At 42.9% G+C, this 13,989-nt stretch overlaps 1 protein-coding gene across 1 annotated transcript in view; it reads left to right on the forward strand.

Annotated features, from left to right (window-relative positions):
- Positions 1 to 5,971, forward strand: part of LOC124775286 (juvenile hormone acid O-methyltransferase-like) — a 33,486-nt gene extending 27,515 nt beyond the window's left edge. The window contains exon 3 of the mRNA XM_047250124.1: positions 5,787 to 5,971. Coding sequence (XP_047106080.1) covers positions 5,787 to 5,971 — 185 coding nt within the window. The remainder of the gene's footprint in view (positions 1 to 5,786) is intronic.
- Positions 5,972 to 13,989: the final 8,018 nt, after the last annotated feature.

Consider the following 13,989-nt stretch of genomic DNA (forward strand, 5'->3'; position numbering starts at 1 on the left):
GGAAACTCCAGCAGCAATGGACGTAAATTTGCGGCGTTCATCGTGTAGAATATAATCTAAGTTGTATCCAGAATATAAAATGTGTGTGGATGCTCAAATATTCAACAGTAACCTCTTACAGTTGAAGAAGCCTTGGTTAGCCCGAGTGCAGTTTATTGGAAGAAAGCTACAGAAAAGGAATTAGAGTCTTTTTCTACTCCGGCCGGTGTGGCCGAGCGGATCTGGGCGCTGCACTCTAGAACAGCGCGACCGCTACGATCGCAGGTTCGAATCCTGCCTCGGGCATGGATGTGTGTGATGCCCTTAAGTTAGTTAGGTTTAAGTAGTTCTAAGTTCTAGGGGACTGATGACCTCAGATGTTAAGTCCTATAGTGCACAGAGCCATCTGAACCATTTTTTTTTTCTACGAATGATATTTACGAGTGCACCACAAGGAAAGAAACCATACGAGTGAGATGGGGATTGTACACTCCTTAACTTTGGAGCACGTGATCCGATCGTGTAATGGCGATGAAACAATGGACGCGTGAACAGACAAAACCGATAACCGTCTTCCCACCCACTGAGCGCCGTGTACTTTGTGGTCGCGACGTAACGATACGCGTGGTACTGTCTAAAAGATCCAGATAGCGTTGTGGGGAACTCAGTTTAAGCTCGACACTTTGGTCCAGAGCTCGACGCTTTGGTTTGCGGCAAACAGAATTATACACATGGATACACGTCTATATTGGTCCGTTGCTCAGCTCACACTGGTCTCCACTTTGTCTTGTGCGAGCCCGTGCACTTCGCACCATTCCCAAAATCTGGCCAAATGGTAAATCTGCGGGTGTGGTGGCGGCGGGCACCGCTAGTATCGGCCGGCACTAGCTACAGCTCGCGCATTTCTCGGCACGGCTGCCACAAAGCTGTTAGTAGAAAACGAAGGTAGAATGTGAAAAAGCAATTCCCTTATTTGCAGCATATTGTGAACAAAATTTGCTAAGACCCTAGAATTAAACGTTGGGTTGCAGTTAAAAGAAAATTCATATATTTAAAAGGAACCGTTGATTACCAATTAAGTAATTGTTAGACAGTGAACTAGAACCTGGAAAGTTATATTGATGCAGACTGGGGAAAAGAACTGCGTAACAGACATTCTATTACAGGAAGCTGTTTCAAGTTGATGGGAGGATTAATATCTTGGTCTTGCAAGAAATAACCAACAGTGGTTTTGATTACTGTTGAGGCTGACTATATGGCATTTTCTTTCACCATACCAGAAGTGTTATGATTAAGAGCTCTAATAGGTGAAACTGAGCCACATACGATTATTGAGTCTACTAAAATGTTTTCCGACAACAAGGGAACTGTCAAGCTAGCTCAGAAGCAAATAACAAGTGTATGTTTCAAGCACATTGATATTGGGTACCATTTTACTAGGTATCGCCTAAAACAGAAGGATACGGCTATAAACTGTTTGTGTACGGAGGAAGCATGTCTGATTTATTGACCAAGGCTCTCAGTAAAGACAAATTCCAGGTATTTTAAAAACTGTATGGTTTAACAACATAGAGTACAATGCGTAGCGCTCCAAAACGATGTAGTGTTCATGATTATTGTGAGCACATAAAACATTTCTTCAACAGGAAGTGTTGAATGTTCGTGCTCGAAATATATGTTATGTGTGTCAGTATTGAGTTGACATGTATAGACCTCTTGGCCCAATGTATGTAGTCTTGGTATATATGCTAGATGTTATATGTTGCAATCTTGTTGTAGTATGTCTTTCTAAATTACGGGGAATACATCAAATATAATAAAAAATATGTTCCTAAATAGCGTTTCTCCATCAGTATTATTTTACTGCGTAAATGTGCAATGCAACAATTAAGTACTTTGTGAGACTGGAAACCACTAAATATTTTCAATAATAAATGTCAGTTCCTCTATTTCGAACCCATTTCCATTTCACAACACATCAAAATGCACAAAATAAACACCGTAACAGACAGCTCTGACAGGCATTCAATATTAGCCAGCGCCATTAGCATGAGACATTTTACTTACAATCTTATTTCAGTACATCCGTCAGTATGCCGTATAATATATTACACAACTTTCAATCTTACCTACAGACAGCCAATAGCATTGGGCAATATGAAATATTGAGTCATTCTCTGACATTTAGTTCCCACAAGTATACCGTGAAAATGTTGTTGAGTAATATGTATGCGTGCACCCAGAAATGTACTCATTTACGTGAAACACACTAATATGCACAACCCTTAAATTTAACATAATGTTGTAAACTAACTAACCTCAAACACATGTACGCCAGCTGTCAGATTTGAATATTGCGAGGGCTACAGTTCTCGACCGGTCAGAACAAAGCACACTTATAATAGGTGTGTCAGCACACAGTGTAATGGATTTGTAAATATCTTCATTTCATAAAGTTATTTATGTATTACTTCAGGAACATGACGCTATACAACGTGGTTAACCCACTGAATGAATGAGAGCAAGTATGGCTATTAATTTACTAAATAGTAAAAAAATTATAGGGTGCGGAATGGAGCGAACAGTACATTTATTTGTTCGTACTGTTCCAATGACAACATTGTCTTAAAAATTAAATGAAAACAGTCCTGATCGCGTTTCCAGATTGTTCATTTGTTAGCAACAGGTTTCGGCTCGTTCCTCGAACCATCTTTAGGCTCTTTCTGCCGTTATGGCTGCTGGTGACCGCAGACGGAGCGAGATCCGTGTAATTACGGTTCTTTAGCATTTTATACCGATCACTATGCTCCATCTACAAAATGCTTTCTAAAGTTTTGAAAACATTGTCGTATATTAACCAAATATTATGACTGGAGCAAATTTTGTTTTAACGGGAAACCAGATTGACAAAATATTATGACCGGAGCAAATTTTGTTTTAAAGAGAAATCAGATACCGTACTACATTGAAACTTCCTGGCAGATTAAAACTGTGAGCCGGACAGAGACTCGAACTCGGGACCTTTGCCTTTTGGAAGGTAGGAGGCGAGGTACAGGCAGAAGTAAAGGTATAAGGACGGGGCGTGAGTCGTGCTTGGGTAGCTCAGTTGGTAGAGCACTTGCCCGCGAAAGGCAAAGGTCCCGAGTTCGAGTCTCGGTCCGCCACACAGTTTTTATGTGCCAGGAAGTTTCGTATCAGCGCGCACTCCGCTGCAGAGTGAAAATCTCATTCTGGAAACATCCCCCAGGCTGTGGCTAGCCACGTAGCAGCCTTTTTCAAAAATACTCGCTGTGACTGCAGCTCACTCGGCTGCAGTAATCCAAGATAGTATGATGAGTCTGGTATTGGACGATAATATGCTGAAAATGTTTTTAGGTCCGTTATACATCTGAGGTAGAGACAGGACTCCGATACTGGCGCAGTTGTCGGCGTGATCTAGATGTCGTGGAATTGCAGTTCCAGAGTATGCATAATTTGAAACATGCGAACATATGTTCGTATATAGTTCTGCTCAGTGGAACTTGCGATCAATTTCAATTAAGTGATTTATACGACTCAGTTTTAGATTTACTCACATAAAAGTTCAGTCTTCGAAACACTCAAACGAGGTACCACGCACACACATTGTTCCACCAGTGACCTACCGACTTGCGCCCAAAAACTCAGTTTATTCAAGAATAAAAGTGCAACACACAGTTCACATAATATTACTCGCTCTCTTTCGGCAGTTCCCATGAATACGCGCATGTATTAATTTAAATGATTTATCCATGACTTAACGCATGAAAACCAACGCACCAGCCATGCCACATGTCTGCAGTCCGCGTCCTCATGTTACTCACGGTCCTACAACTCGATTGTTCAGTCTCTACAGAGTGATTTTTTTTCACCATGTACTGAGAGTACACTGAAAAAATGTCTAATGAAATACGTCCGAATGTGCATGGTTTCCACGCTAGAGATCATTTATTCGATCATACTTTGATACAGAGACTGCGGTGTAATACGCGCTGCGATACCATGCAGCCACACCTACAGTATGCATGGTTTTCTCCTAGAGGGTGGTACAGTTCCTCAGATGTCATGCCCTAGAGCCCTCTCCTGCCATAGTAATTGGTAACGTTGTATCCGATTCACTTCTCTATGTCATTCATGTTGAAGTGGGTGTGATACAGTGTTGTACACAATGGTTCCGAAATAGTGTTCACTTACGGAAAGGCAAATGGCAAAGGGGGGGGGGGGGGGAGCAGCAAGATTGTATCAGGAGAGCTGTCCTTACCGACAGTAGCCACAGCATTCAATATTTGCAACAGTGTATCGCCATTTGTCTGAGACAGGATCGTTTCAGGAAACAGGAAACCATGAAGAACGTACCGGAAATGTTCGAACACCAGACTTGGAAGAAAATATGATTAACACATCAGGAAGGCGACCGTACCATTCGGTTTGCCCGCCAGTAAGGGGTAAGCCAGACGACCGTGTGGAACTTTCTCTATATCAGTTGTTACTACCCTCATCGCTTCAGACGTGCGCAGGGCGTTCTAGAGACAGACTTTCCACATCGGGAGCAGTTTCGTCACTGGTTTCTTCACCAGGCAACCACGATTCTGGGATTTGTGTCGTCTGTCCTATTCACAGCTGAGACCACCTTTACGAGAATTGGTATGTTCAACTTTCTTATCAGTGATCTGTGCTATAATATGCAGAATCCCCATGGTATGGTGACAGCGAATTATCAGCATCAGAGCAGCCGGAATGTGTGGGCCGGGATAATTGGCGATCGTCTTTTGGCGCCAGTCTTCCTTCAGCGTCGCCTAACGGGCCGGAACTATCGGCGTTTCTTGCGGGTGACTTTGCCTCCCTTACTGGAAGAAGTGCCAATGATGATTCGAAGGGTTACGTGGCGGCTACATGATGGTTCTCCAGCCTACTGGACGCATCTTAATCGTGTCTTGCCAGGTCGGTGGACCGGACGAGGGTGTCCAGTTGCATGGCCTCACGTTCACCGTATCTCAACCGGTGTGGTTTCTGGTTATGGGGCCATCTCAAAAGTATCCTGTACACAGAATCATTCCAGATATGCAGACAAGGACGGAGGATATTCATGCTGCCTTTGACACTGTTCGGATGCAGCCTGGCTCACGTGAACGTGTGAGACAGAGCACGCTACAGCGCGTACGTACATGCCTTGAGGCAAATCATTTTCATGACATACTGTAGCTATGGCTGCATGGTGCAGCGTGCATTAGACCGCAGTCTTTGTAACAGTGTATGATCGAATACCCGGAAATCATGAATTTCCGGACATAAGTTCATTAGATCTTTCCTGTTCCGTATCTTCTCATCGATCAATCCATAGACTTTGTACATGAGGGAAAAAAATCACCCTGTGTTGTCGAAAACAGGCACTTTTATAGCATGGATATAAACAGAAACAATGAAAAAGTAATGTTCAGGTCGAACTACTATCTGAACGTCTTGACGTTTACTACTAAACACAATGAATAAAACAAAACAATAAAGGGAAAAATTAATTATGTAGGCTCCCTAGAGCTATACCTTCAATTTTTTTTTAAATTGTTTTGTTTTTCTACTAAGATGACATGTCTGACACAGTCTGTAAATGCTCTATGGATGAATAAACAGTGCCTCGTTAGATAAAGTCTGAAGCATTGAACATCCTTCTTTCACGAACTTTATCTTGATAAAATGCTGCTTTCGATATCTTAAACCATTATTCAAATACAATATTTGTATGCTTTGTGATTTTTCATCGTAATCTAATATTTGCCTTTTTATTTTTTTAGATTTTCTGAAGTCAGTATGTCCATTCCTGGACCGAGTTCCGGAAGACCAGAAGGATAATTTCTTAGATGATTGGCTACAGCGTATCGAGAAACTGAATGGATTATCAAAGGACGTTGGAAGCAGTGAAGAGCCGAAATACTACACCCACTTTAACATGATGGTGGCTATGGCCAGAAAACTGTAATTGGGAGTTTTGCACCACCGCTTGAACAAGAAACAATATTTAATAACGGAAATGACAAACAACACAGAGCACAAACAGAATTCCCCGGCTAGTCTTTTGTTAACAGAGAATTAACCTATAGACATTTATATGTAATTATCTTCCCGTAAACTATCTGTTTGGAAAAGCCTCTCAGGTGTAAATGGCACTATGAGAGTATCCTGATCTATACAGTTTTGACGATACTCCTGCCAAAGATATTCCAACTGTGCTAGTGTTCCGTTTTTAATTACCAGGATGTCAACATGATGCTCCTTTGCTCCCTTAATTCGTTGGCTTCTCTCTCACTTTAACATCAGGGGCATAAATGATTCGTTTCGCACCTCTGTCGAAATGAAGAACTACTAAAGGTTTGCTGCTTTAGTATAAACACCAACAGAAGTGTAAGCAGAAAGCTTACCAATCGAACGGAGTGAAGTAACCGAACAGAGAGACTACTAAAGGTTTGCACCTTTAGTCGTTCTTCATGTCGACAAGGGTGGCGAAAGGAAATATATTGTTAAGAAGAGTTGTAATTTATACCTTCACTGGTATTCACTGAGAGATGCAGCTCAGATTATTACGAAAGGGGTTACTATTGCATAATTTATTCTCATGGCAAATTTTGTGAACCCTGCAATACCAACAATGCCACAAGCAGAACGTTTACCCCGCAAATAGTGTGAACTAATAGGGCGTGCTGAAAAGTAATGTCTCCGATTTTCTATGTGAATACTCTTACAACTTTTTAAATAATCCAACCTCATGAAGATAATGCATCTTCATTGTTCATGCCTAGGCACCCTGGCAAAGAACACATTTCTTCCAACGAGGGACATGTTTGTTAATATCGTCACTGCAGAATGTTTGACAAAGTTGACGGAGCCACGCCCTCACCTCTGGTGGCACCGCTTCAACCCTATCAAATTGAAGTCCTCAAAGCTGTTCTTTAAGGTTTTGAAACAGCTGAAAATTGGATGGAGCCAAGTCGACATTGTATCGAGGATGGTCGATGACGGTGAGCCAAAGACGTCGGATTGTTGCAGATGTCGCAGCGCTCGTGTGTGGTCTGGCATAATCGTGCTGAAGGACAGGGTGTTCGATATGCGAACAAACTCTTGGAATTCGCGCTTTCAGGTTTCTGAGTGTCTCGCAGTGCACTGGCACTGTTATGTTACACATCGCCATGCTGCATACTATAGTTTCTAGCCCTCTAGCGGCAGAGGGTTGCAACTTGCGTCAGAGATGCGGAAAAGTCTACCGGCTAATATCTGTGTCATGTAACAGCCGATATTGAAAAAAAAAATAAAAAAAATTCGAAGGCATTACTTTTCAACGCGCCCTCGTAATCGGACAGTGTGATATTTGAAGTTAAGGGCCCATCAGAAAAGCAATCTTCAGCGAAGCTCTTTGTTGCCCAATATTTGATATCTATGCATATCTAAATGTTTTCAGAGTGGGCAGTAGTGGCATGAATTTATTTAGGTTTGTGAAGAAAGTGCCACTAGAAAACTTAAAGTGTTTACATTTCTAAGCAGAATAAGCTGGAGAAGTGTCACAAAGGAAAATGACGTCAAACCTGTGCATTTCATCATCATCATCAGTTATCTGTTATATTAGCAGGTCCTTTGCCTCTCCATTTTCTGCGATCCATTGCTTCCTTCTTAAGGCTGCTGTATGTTGTACCGCCCATCATGTCATCCAGTATCTGGAATCTCTTCCTTCCTCGCTTTCTTTTCCCTTCTACATAACCTTCTATAACTGTTTTTATCAGTCCGTCATTCTTTCTTAATATATGCCCAATCCAATTTCTTTTTCTTCTCGTTATTACATCTAGTAACTGTCTTATCACTCCCACTCTTCTCAGTACCTCTTAATTTTTTACTCTGTCCATCCAACTTATTCTTTCCATCTTCCGCCATGTCCAGATCCCAAAAGCCTCCAGCCTTTCTCTGTCTTTTTTCCTCATAGTCCATGTTTCAGCGCCATATAGAAGAACACTCCATACAAGACATTTTATGAGTCTCTTTCTGAGTTCTCTGTCCAGACCGCTGCAGAAGATTCTCCTTTTCTTATTAAACGCCTCTTTTGCCTTTGCTATCCTTGTTTTAATTTCTGTGGTGCAGTTCCAGTCGGTGTCCATCCTGCTTCCAAGTTACTTAAAATTTTGCACCTGTTCTAGCGTTTCTCCATTCAGCACAATTTTTATTTCCTTATTTCCTCCTATTGCCAATACCTTTGTTTTATTTGTGTTAATTTTCATTCCATATTTTTTTCCGTTAGTTGCAATGGTGTCCACCAAATCCTGTAATTCTTTTTCCCCTGTGGCTAGAAGGATCATATCATCAGCAAATCTCAAGCACCCTACTCTTCTTCCTCCAATTTCTACTCCTTTGTCATCTAATGAGCATTGGTCAATCATATTTTCCAAGTACAGGTTGAAAATAGTAGGTGATAAACAGCATCCTTGTCTTACTCCTTTCCCTGGTCTGATCCAGTTTGTACTTCCTCCTCTCACTTTAACTGAAACTTTTTGATTAAGGTATAATGAGTTTATAAGTCTTCTGGTTTTCCAGCCCACTCTGTTTTCCCTCATAATAGTCGCCAGCTTGTCCCAAACCACATTGTCAAATGCCTTTTCTAAATCGATGAAGCACATACATACGTCTCTTCCTTTTTCAATAAACCTTTCTCCCAAGATTCGTAGGAGCCCTATTGCATCTCTGGTGCCCGTGTTCCGTCTAAAGCCAAACTGCTCCTCGCCGAGATTCTCCTCTATTACTTTTTCAAGTCTTTTATTAATTATTCTTAACATCACTTTGGCTGCATGTGAAATGAGGCTGATTGTCCTGTGCTCGCTGCATTTCTTGGTTCCTTGTTTTTTCGGTAATGGAATCATTACTGTTGTCAAAAAGTCCTCAGACCATTCACCACTATCATATATTTTATTACATAACCTCAATATTTCTCTTACTCCATTGTGGTTCAAGCATTTTAGTATTTCTCCCGGTATTGTATCTGTACCTACTGCTTTGCCATTTTTCATTGCAGCAATGTCAGACTTTACTTCTTCCATTATGATGGTCGGTCCTTTCTCTTCATCACTTGCACTGTTGTGTGATTCAAGTTCCAGAGTTTCTGATTTGCTATTTGTGTCATATAGCTCTTTTATATATTCTTCCCATCTCTGGAGGGCATCGTCACGATCTTTGTACACTACCTCCTCGTCTTTACTCAAAATTTCCATAGTAGCACTTCCTGCACTGTTTTGTTCCCATGTCATAGTCTTTACTCTGTTGTATAGTAAGTCGTATCTTCCCTTCCTGTCCAGTTCTTCAATTTCATCACATTCTTCTTTTAGCCATTTTTTCCTAGCCTGCTCAGTTTCTCTTCGCAGTTCGTTATTTAACCTTCGGTATATCTTTCTTGCATCTTCAGTGTTCTTGTTTTTCAATTTTCTTCTCTCCTCCATCTAGGAAATCATTTCTTGTGTGACCCATGGTTTTTTTGACCTTTTCCCTTTTACATATCCTATATTTTGTTGTCCTGCTTTAATGATTCCTTCTTTCAGCATATTCCAGTACTCGTTGGCAATATCAGGTGCTTCTTAGTCTCGTAATGTGTTTAGAAAGTCCCGAGACAGCATTTCTGTAATTTGTTCTTTGTTGAACCTTATCTTCTCTACATCCCACTTCTTCACCATTGTCGCCTTTTTCAGTTTTTTCATCCTTATTTCTATTTCTGCTATAAGTAATTTGTGGTCACTATTAATATCTGCACCTGGTAATGTGTGCACCTTCTTGATTCCATTCCTGTATCTTTCTTCTACCAGTATAAAATCGATTTGGTTTCTGTATTTATCCCCTGGTGATTTCCAAGTGTAGAGCCTCCTCTTATGGTTCTTGAACCATGTGTTTGCCGCTATCAGCTGCCTTTCCCTGCAGAAGTCAATTAACCATTCACCTCTGTCATTTCTCTTTCCAAGACCATGACTGCCAACTATGTTTCCCTCTTTCCCTTCTCCCACAATGGCGTTCCAGTCTCCCATTACTATTTTGCAGCATTTTTTATTTTCGTCCATTATTCTCTCTATTACATTGTACGTTTCCTCTAAAATTTGGTCATCATGTTCTGAAGTTGGCATATACACCTGGACAATCAGTAAATCTTTTTGTGCTCCTTTCAGCCTTACACCAATAACCCGGTCATTTGCATAGTCTACATATTCCACACATTTAGCCAATTCCTTTGTCATAATCATTCCTACTCCATTAATTCCTTTTACTTCTCCTCCTGAGTAGTAGAATACATATTCATCTGACTGCAACTCTCCATGTCCATTCCATCTTACCTCAGCAACTCCTACTAGGTCCATATGATGTTTTTCCATCTCTCTTTTAAGGTTTCCTAGTTTTCCTGCTGGTAGCAGAGTTCTGACATTCCAGGTACCAATTCTCGTTTTGATTTTTTGCCTCCTTTCAAGTTGTCAACCCCCCCCCCCCTGGAGATCCGAATGGGGGACTATTTTACCTCCGGACACTGATTTAACATGAGAGGAAGCCATTTTTTGTGCATAAAATGGAGACTGCATTATGCAGGGAAGAAAATCTGCTGTGGTATTACGTTGACTTCCGCAGTTCCGGAGGCCGCCCCTAACATGGGATACAGACGCCTTTTGCAGCCGCCCACTCCGGGTCAGACGCTGCATGAGAAGTATACGTTGGAAAATGAAAGACCCCTAGCCTTCGAAACCTAATAGCGTCAGGGTCGGAAAAGAACAAGAGCTGGCCGAGGGTGGCCAGATAGGAAAGATAAAAGTGAGGAGCCTGGCGTAAGTAAGTGGAAGCAATGCCAGGACTCAGCTCGGGGTCCCGTGGTCGCCAGCCACGTATCACTAGGTGTGACTCCCTGTGCATTTACATTATCGCCAATAATGTAAGGTACGAGGGCGAAAGAAATACTTTACTGTAACTTACTGGCAGATTAAATATGTGTGCCGGACCGAGAATCGAACTTGGGGCCTTTGCCTTTCGCGGGCAAGTGCTCTACCTACTGAGCCACCCAAGCACGACTGACGACCCGACCTCACAGCTTCAGTTCCGCCAGTACCTCGTATCTTACCTTCCAAACTTCACAGAAGCTCTTCTGTGAACCTTTCAGAACTAGCACTCCCGGTGGTGGTGGTGGTTAGCGTTTAACGTCCCGTCGACAACGAGGTCATTAAAGACGGAGTGCAAGCTCGGGTTAGGGAAGAATTGGGAAGGAAATCGGCCGTGCCCTTTCAAAGGAACCATCCCGGCATTTGTCTGAAACGATTTAGGGAAATCGCGTAAAACCTAAATCAGGATGGCCGGAGACGAGATTGAACCGTTGTCCTCCCTAATGCGAGTCCAGTGTGCTAACCACTGCGCCACCTCGCTCGTTAGCACTCCTGGAAGAAAGGATGTTGCGGAGACATGTCTTAGCAACAGCCTAGGGAATGTTTCCAGAACGATATTCTCAATCTGCAGAAACAAGTTTTTATAAAATGGATTAATGTGTTTAAATGACCTTTATCAAACCCCGAATGTCTTCCTGAACGTGGAGAGTCACTACATCTACATCTACATGGATACTCTGCAAATCACATTTAAGTTTCTGGCAGAGGGTTCATCGAACCACCGTCACAATTCCCTATTATTCCAATCTCGTACAACGCGTGGAAAGAACGAACTTCTATATCTTTCCATACGAGTTCTGATTTCCCTTATTTTGTCATGGTGTTCGTTTCTCCCTATCTAGGTCGGCGTCAACAAAATATTTTCGCTTTCGGAAGAGAAAGTTGGTGATTGGAATTTCGTGAGAAGATAGCTACGCGACGAAGACCCCTTTGTTTTAATGATGTCAATCCTAAATCCTGTATCATTTCAGTGACGTTCTCCCCCTATTTTGCGTTAGTACAAAAAATGCTGCTCTTCTTTGAACTTTTTTATGTACTCCGTCAGTCCTATCTGGTAAGGATCCCACACCTCACAGCAGTAGTCTAAAAGAGGATGGACAAGCGTAGTGTAGGCAGATCTGTTACATTTTCTAAGTGTCCTGCCAATAAAACGCAGTCTTTGGTTAGCCTTGCCCATAACGTTTTCTATGTGTTCTTTCCAGTTTAAGTTGTTTGTAATTGTAATTCCTAGGTACTTAGTTGAATTTAGTGCCTTTAGATTTGACTGATTTATCGTGTAACCGAAGTTTAACGAATTCCTTTCAGCACTCATGTGCATGACCTCACACTTTTCGTTATTTAGGTTGAACTGTCAATTTATGCACCATTCAGATATCTTTTCTAAATCGTTTTGCAATTTGTTTTGACCCTCTGATGACTTTGCTAGTCGATAAACGACAGCGTCATCTGCAATGTTCATTTAAGATATCTGCCACCGATTCTGTATCGCGTAGCCGTGGTTTTTCCTCTTTGGTCACTTTTTGGCTATTTAAGCACACCACGCTGTGGGGAGAAGTGTCATCTCCTCCAGTTGGCTGATGACACCGCCTTCCTAGCCCTTTATCCTTACCTTCAACGGTCCCAACGTACCCTCCAAATTGACCAATTCACTGCTTGGTGCAACCAGTGGTTCCTCCGTATCAACCCCTCCAAGACCCAGGCAATCATCGTAGGTCGAACCACCCGCCATTTCCATCTCCATGATGTCTACCTCACCATTTATGGCCATCCTATCCACCTCACTCCTACCCTCAAATACCTTGGCCTCACCCTCGACCGCCACCTCACCTGGACTCCCCATCTCCTTACCATCCAACACAAAGCTCGCAACAGCCTCCACCTCCTGAAACTGCTGTCTGGCTGGCCATGGGGTCTGCATGCTTTCACCATCCTTCACACCTACAAATCCTTGATCCACCCCATCCTCTGTTACGCCAGCGTGGCTTGGATTTCCGCCCCTCCCAGGTTCCATAAATCCATCCTAATCCTCGAACACCGTGCGCTCCACCTTGCCTTCTGCATCGGGCTTCCATCCCCCATGCACATCCTCTACCACCTCTTCCCCTTCCCTCACATTCTCCTTTTCCTTGAACACAACTGCACACTATATATTGTCCACCACACTGATCCCCCTCACACCCTCGTGTCTCCCTTCCTCTCCAACCCCAGCCCGTTGCTGAGCCTTTACCGCTGTGTCCCACCCTCTGTCCATCTCCATACCCTCTGCCTCCTTTCCCAACACAACTTCAACCACCTACCCCTCCCGGATGATGAGCTTCGCCCTGACATGTACCCTTCCTACCAACTCTAACCCCATCTTCCTTCTACCTCCTCCTCAGGGCTCCCTCTTCTCCCCCTCGCTTCTCATGTCTTTCCCCTCCTACTCCCCCTCCCTCTCTTGTGCTCCCCTTCAGTGTCTCTGCACTCCCTCCTGCCTTGTCTTCCCTCTTCATCTCCTGCCCCACCTGTTTCCTGCCTCTTGGTGTAGCCGCTGACACCCCTACTCTTTTCATCCCGCCGCCTCCCCTGCTGCCCCTTGCTCTCCCTTCCTTTTCCATCCTCTCTGGCCACTCCCTCGGCAGGTCCCACCTGTCAGTTTTATTCTTTATCGTATGTGCTCCAAGTGGGTTTAAAGTGTGTTGTTCTGGAGTGCTTTTAACATTGTGGCTGACATTTAATCTGTGCGTTTGCCTTCAGTGCCTTCTTAGTGTTTTGAGAATTGCCAACTGTGTTTTTTAACTTTATGTCGATTTTTTTAATTGTCTCCCCATGAACGTCTCCATGTCAGAGTAATTTTACCTCCATTATCTCCCCTTACTCTGTCTTATGTCCCCCTTTTTTATCGCCTTTTATGTAACATTTTATTCTCGTATTATTGTTATGTCACTCGACTGAAAAGCGGCGGATTGTGCCGCTGACAGCCCTCCCCTGCTCATATGGCGCAGGGGAATGAAATCACAATAAAGAAAAAAAATGGGGAGAGGGCTGGTTTTGGTCGGTTGGTTAACGCTCCGGTGTGCAG

The sequence above is a fragment of the Schistocerca piceifrons genome, chromosome 2 (genome assembly GCF_021461385.2).
Source record: "Schistocerca piceifrons isolate TAMUIC-IGC-003096 chromosome 2, iqSchPice1.1, whole genome shotgun sequence".
NCBI lineage: Eukaryota > Metazoa > Arthropoda > Insecta > Orthoptera > Acrididae > Schistocerca > Schistocerca piceifrons.